Here is a 6,615-nt window from a genome sequence, read left to right as displayed (position 1 = left end):
CACGTGCCTGTCCTGGTGGACAGGCCGATGTTTTAAACCGTTGGTTGTTCTGTACGTGGTTTCACGGCACTGATAGTCCTCTGCAGCTCTAGAGAGAAAAGGTGGAGCTTTGTATTGCCGGCCGTTACGAGCCAAAGGGAAGAAACAAAATTCTGAGCAGCCAAAATGATTAGGAAATTGGTGTTTATTACCATTAGGAGTAAAGTGTGAGAAAGCAGCATGAGTTTTATTCTGATAAAATTTCTCGTCTTTCTTTCAGTAAGAAGATACCTTTAAAAAAATGACTAGTAGCTGAGATTTAACTCCTCTGCAGAGCTCGCTTATGCACAGAGTTCAGTAACTGTCATTTGCCACCACGGCAGAGCACAGCCCTGGGTGTTGAATGGTTCTCTGTTAACCCGATTTTTGCCTCTTTAATTTACAGAGGCTGTGGGAAAGCAGATCGTCTTCACCTAGGTCTGCGTGAAGACAGGATATTTAGCTCTGACACTCAGAATAGTTGGTGTCACGTACTGTTCTCTGCACAGGAAATGTAATGATGCGCTATAGCTTATCTGATGAACTTCAGACATCCTGGAGGTGGGAGCCTAAAAGCATTCTGTGCAGTCTCTCTGGGCACCTTGGTTTCCCTCTCTTCTGTAGGGAGTCTGGGCCCTTAAGACACTCGTTTGAGATCTTACTTTGGTTAAACAAAGAAATGAGGTCACCTTTTCCTCGTGGCATTCATCTCCATACTCCGTTCTTGCAAGAACGTGTTTGTATTTTCCATACACACTCTTTGTGGTCTCTTTACCCACATCTCTTTGACTAGAAGATCTGAGAGGCCTCTCTGGCTGTTCTTGCCTTAAAACCTTCAACTTCACTTACCTCTGAGACCAGACAGTCAATTTCCTTTGTCCAGCCCAGCTCTGGTGGGAGACTACTCGAGACCTGTTGGGTGACTTTAGGGATCCAAGCGAGGCTCGCTCTTCCCATGTTTTCTCAACCATGTGCTGGGCTCATCCCCAGCAGCGTGGGCAGCAGGTCAGGAGAGGATGCTGCCCCTCTGCCCCACTCTGGGGAGACCCCCCTGCAGGGCTGGGTCCAGCTCTGGGCTCCTCAGCACAGCAGGGACGTGGAGCGAGGCCAGAGGAGGCCACCAACAGTTCTCTTACACAGCCTGGTAAGAGGCCACACAAGTTTGCTGTCCAGATAATTAAACCATTTCCAGTTATTTCCTACTGAGTTGATTCTTATTTCTCTTGCAAAATGAAACAGTCAGTAAATTTAATGGAATAACATTTGATAACATTTGGAATTTTCGGGTGATACGGGTGCTCGCCAGCTCTGGAATTTTTATTTCTGAGTAACTTTAGTTGCATCGACTCAAAGAGTATTTATAGACAGGTCATTTATCTTGCTTCTTAGCTGCGTGCTTCTGTTAGCAAAATCACCAAGATCTCCGAGAGGTCTTCTGGGGTTTAGTACAACTAATTAAGTAAAAACTTGGTGTTGCTACAAGCATCTTGTCTTACTCTGTTGAAAGACTGTGACATGACAGTCGTACTTTGCCGTGGATTGTTTCCAGGCAGAACCAGACTGCAGAAGATCTCAGGCTAAGCTTAAACATTATGGCTGAGAGAGATGATTCCAGGAGATGTTTGTGGTTTGGCTCTTTCTGTTTTCAGTACTGATGACTTACACAAAGTGGCACATGCGTAAACGTTACTCACCGGTTTGGGAGCCAAACCGTTTTCACCGAGAGAAGCGAAGTGTGTCTTGCTCGGCAGTTCGAAACGTGAAGGCGTCGAATGTCATTTTATACCCAGTAATAACTTAAGGAATGAACCAGGGTTAGTTATTCAACATATTCTTCAATTCCAAAGATGCTGGCTAACTTCCAGCTGGGGAAAGAAACTGCCCTGAAATAATTTTCCACGACAGCAATAGTTAAATAACTCTTGGCAGGTAAATCCCTTTACTACTGGAGTGTGTAGGGGCAAGATTGCTGCTGGTAATGCTACAAGTCCCCAGTATTGGTGACGGATTGAAGCCACAGAATTAATGGCATGTACAAAACTCTTGTATTTTCCCCCCAAAATACCTTGCTGATGCTTTTTATGTTAATAAATGCTCAAATCGTTTAACGTTGCCTATACCTGTGTTAAATACATAGTCACTGAACTGCCTAAAAAACTTTTTTCCCCTCAGATTACACCACCTCCCTCCCTGTCGGACCCGCTGAAGGAACTGTTCAAACAGCAGGAGGTTGTAAGGATGAAACTCCGCTTGCAGCACAGTATCGAAAGGGTAAGACTGAAGTGGTAAAAATAACAAGCGCAAGGAATGCCAGCCTGGTTCAAGGTCTGACTGAAGAGAAATCAGCTGTAACCCAAGGAAAGACGCTGCTTTTTCTGTTCTCTGAGCTTTTCATAATCCACCTTCTTTTCTTTTGATAAAAATTAGAGCCACTCTGTGGCAGAGCAGCAAACACATACATACAGTCTTTTATCTTACAAAATTCTGCATATTCCTAGTTTTTTTTTCCCCAAGTGGCCCGTTCCTCAAATCAAATCCACCTCACACGAGTCAGGTACGGCCAAGTGAACTGTATTTGCTTGGCTCAGTCCAGGAGAGAATTTCTGCCCAGCTGTGAATTTACTGTCCAAAAGCATAAGCCCTAAAAGAACTGTTTAAATTCATGGAGGTTTTCATGAATCAAATGCCTGATTGCATATTCATATGTTGATCTCTTACTCGATTAGGAAAAGCTTATTGTTTCGAACGAACAGGAGGTTCTGCGCGTTCATTACCGAGCGGCGAGGACGCTGGCTAATCAGACGCTCCCCTTCAGTGCCTGCACCGTCCTGCTGGATGCCGAGGTGTACAACGTGCCTCTAGACGCTCAGGTAAACAGCTGGGTGGCAGACAAGGGTCGGCTTTCTGTCCTGAGGCAGAATTCTGTCCCCCACTGAAACTGTCTCTGATTTGTCTGGAGCGAAGGTTTGGCACGTTACAGATTGTCGCTTTGATTAGGCCTCGTTCAGGTGTACAGTGACAGGAGGATGTGGATATATTTGCACTGGTTTCCTGGTTTGTACCGTGTCTGGTTTTCTGTCACCTCCAGAAATTACAAGGAGGATCAAAGGAGAACATTCCCCTGTTCTCGTTGCCTATGAAATCAAATTTCGATCGCGAACAGAAAGTACTCTCTGCTATTAACAGACATGTGCCGTGTAATTCACGTGTTCCGTGGTGGTAATATTTAACCATTTCTTAATTCTGATTTATTTTATATAACCATTCGGTAAAAGCATCGCTGTGTTGGACGTTGGGCATTTTAAAATGAAACACCTGCACGTGCAGCGTGTGTGGAGTTCTGCTGTAGCCCTGGTGCCCCGTACAGGATTCTTACAGCTTCCAGGGTTTCCTCAGCCTGTTATTGCAGGGTTTTTCCCCGGGAAAACCGGGGAACTGGGGCTGTGCACAGCGTGGTGATTCCACAGCGCTTCATGGAGACTCTGTTGTTCTTTAGGTTTTATACCGGCAGATTTCTGAATCATCGTTTCCTTAGTAAATCTGATAGGGCAGCAGGGAGATTTTCCTCTCTAAGACTCCAAACATCCTCGTTTGTGCTGAAGTTCAGAATGTCTTTGCTTTGGTTTTCTCCCCAGTTTAGAGGCCTGGAGCTTTTTAGACCTCAGCAGCTCTGTGCTCCAGGCTGCGGTGGTTTTTCTTACACCGCACATCATGTTCAGCAGAGTATTACACGTACGTGAACTGCTTTTGGATACTCGTGCAGTTGAGTCAGGCTGCTCCAGTTCCCCCTCACTCATGTTTCTGCTTTTCCCCGGGGGGTTATTAATTCAGTTCGTTAGAGAATAAAACGATGGCAATTTTGTGGAAGGATCTGCTTTGTGCTGATCAGACTGGAAGGCATAAATCTTTAGGCCTCCTATTCTACATTTCAAAAATAGAGTAAATAGCTTGAGGGATTCTGAAAATACCCGTTTTAGTGAGCAGCTGGTTCACAGCGAAAGCGGTGGTCAACACTTACATCCCTCGATACTTTGAGTCTGGTTTTCTGAAACGTCATCTGTGAAGGTCCCACAAAGCAGGTTTTATACTTGTACAGTACGTCTAAGACTGAATCATCGAGTAACACACAGTTTGAATAAAACCTTTTCTTCTTATTTTTTTTTTTTTTCTGCAGGCTGATGACAGCAAAACATCGGTGAGGGATCGATTTAACGCAAGGCAGTTCATGTCGTGGTTGCAGGACGTGGACGATAAGTTTGACAAATTAAAGGTATTTCTTTGTCTTTCCACTTAAAAAAAACCACCACAAACTCTAATGTCACTGTGACAACGAGGTGAATAAGTAGTAGATTTGATTGTAACATCATCGGCTGTTGGAGAGGTTGTGAGGGCAACGTGAAGGGGAGGGTCTGGCGGTATAAAACCGGGACTTTAGTTGTTACTGTGTCATGGAATTACCTGCGCGTTTCTCCATACGTAGTGGGGAGGTTCCTCACCGCCACCAGAGGCTCCTGGGTCTGTGTTCTATTTTCAGCGTTGCCGCAGTGTTTTTTCAGCCCTTGAAATGACTTCTCTCTCCGTTTTAACCCAGACGTGCCTTCTGATGAGGCAGCAGCATGAAGCAGCGGCTTTGAATGCGGTGCAGAGACTCGAGTGGCAGCTCAAACTACAAGAACTTGATCCCGCCACGTACAAATCCATCAGCATTTACGAAATCCAGGAGTTTTACGTTCCTCTAGTTGACGTGAACGATGACTTTGAGTTGACGCCAATATGACAACTAGCCCCTGGCTCACCCTTTCCCTTGGACAACCAGAGCTGAGGTGCAGGGATACACAAAGGTGTTTTTCTTTTTAGACAGAGCACTTAATTCCGTGGAATTCTGCCCCCTCAGTAATTCGGGGGTCCCTTCAGAGAAGAGCGGCTGGGCGCTTGTTGGGACGCAGAAGACGGATGGTAATTTTAAAGTTGCTTTCCCGGTAACTGCCCCTCTCCGTATTTAAAAACCGCCTGGTTTAGAGCTTATTGCTGACGAGTTAACAGCGCTGGAAGCTGTTAATAACTAAAACAGCCACCAAAAAACCAAATGCTACTTAAAATCCGCTACGAAGCTTTGTATTCCGAACCGTCAGTAACAGCTGAACTCCCACAGAAAGGTCACGAAAAAGCCTGTGGAAGAAAATGTAAGACTTGGAGGAGAAGATCTGTTAATCTTACTGTATTTTGTACATGACTGTACAGTTTTCTTTTTGGAACAACAAAAAAAAGATGTAATATTGTCTTCATTTTTAAATAATTTATTTTATACATATTGTGCAAATGTAAATAGTCTTGTAATTAATGTTCAAACCTGTATAAAATAGATATTTTAACTGTAAAACCGTTTTTGTCTAACGTTTTCTTGGACCAAAGTTGTCGTTTTTATTAAGTGTGGCGTGTTCTGGTCAACAGTTCTTTTTCGTACGGCATGTGTTTGATTTAGCTGCTTGTTTCACCACCGTGACTGTAAAAGAATTGGAACAGAACGGTGTTGCATGCGCCACCCAACGCTTCAGTCCATCACTAACTGACCCCCAAACCGTCCTCTCATATTTACAGAGTCATATTTCATATCAGCCCGCTCTTGTAATGCCATACGCTGACGATACTGCAAATATTTTTGTGTAAAACAAACAAAAAACCAACCTTTTGCTCTTATATGGTGGTCTCGTAACAGAGCCTATTTTTTCCAACAAAATGCCTTTGAATGAAAATTCTTAAATTGTACATTGTCTATTTTAATATTAATCTATGGAAGGGTTTGTGAATAGTTGTAAATATAATGTTTAATAAATTTTATTGGTCACGTTACTCGGAATTTCTCAACGTGGATCAAATTCTGAAATACATAAAGAGGCTCCTTGAAAAAACTAAGAAAAAATCCCCGTGTTGTGAAATCTAACGCTTTGTTATTCCTAACGAGCAGAGAGTTAATTATTTATTAGTAGGAGGTTACCGATATTCATGAAAAAGATTTGTTATCCTCTCTCCATCAATGATTCAAGAGAGCTTGGGATCTGATGCCTACTGGCCCGGAGACCCGGTTACGGGAAAAGGGATTGGAAGAACTTGGTTTGACCCGACTTTTACTTACGAGGCGAGCTGCTACAGAGTTCTTATTCCTTCTGCTCGGGGGAAGGCCCAGGGTGCCCGTTCGGGGTGGCACGGAACAGGAGACGCGTGGGCAGCACGTCATGAATAAAGAGACAGTAACTCAAGCACAGGAAAACCAATTAATATGTAGTTCCTGCCCTGTAACTCGGTTGTTTTTTCTTTCCGCTTTGAATTTGTTAGGTAGCTGTGGAAGGAGAAGTTGTTGCTGCTTTTATATGGGAGTATCTCCCTGATGTCCCTCAGAACTGGAGATGTGCTGAGGAAAATGCAAAAGTGATGTTCTTCTGAAAGCAGAATAGAGTTTCTTCTGAAGGTGAAATACTCGCGGTTAACCTGTGGCATCTTTGCGAGGAGAGATGGTTTTCTATTGTCAGGGTCTGTGACACAGATTTGGGTTTTTTTTTTTCTTCAGCTGCAACAACTTAGAAAACATGGGGCTCCTCG

At 43.9% G+C, this 6,615-nt stretch overlaps 1 protein-coding gene across 1 annotated transcript in view; it reads left to right on the top strand.

Annotated features, from left to right (window-relative positions):
• The window catches only part of ANKRD12 (ankyrin repeat domain 12), a 21,242-nt gene extending 16,346 nt beyond the window's left edge, over positions 1 to 4,896 (top strand). The window contains exons 8-11 of the mRNA XM_010145382.1: positions 2,191 to 2,289; positions 2,745 to 2,888; positions 4,193 to 4,288; positions 4,610 to 4,896. Coding sequence (XP_010143684.1) covers positions 2,191 to 2,289; positions 2,745 to 2,888; positions 4,193 to 4,288; positions 4,610 to 4,795 — 525 coding nt within the window. The 3' untranslated portion in view covers positions 4,796 to 4,896. The remainder of the gene's footprint in view (positions 1 to 2,190; positions 2,290 to 2,744; positions 2,889 to 4,192; positions 4,289 to 4,609) is intronic.
• The last annotated feature ends 1,719 nt before the right edge of the window (positions 4,897 to 6,615 follow it).

This window comes from Buceros rhinoceros, unplaced genomic scaffold (assembly GCF_000710305.1).
Source record: "Buceros rhinoceros silvestris isolate BGI_N320 unplaced genomic scaffold, ASM71030v1 scaffold14301, whole genome shotgun sequence".
NCBI classification, from domain to species: Eukaryota; Metazoa; Chordata; class Aves; order Bucerotiformes; family Bucerotidae; genus Buceros; species Buceros rhinoceros.
Note: the sequence above shows the minus strand (reverse complement) of the source record. Positions and strands in the feature narration are given on the sequence as shown.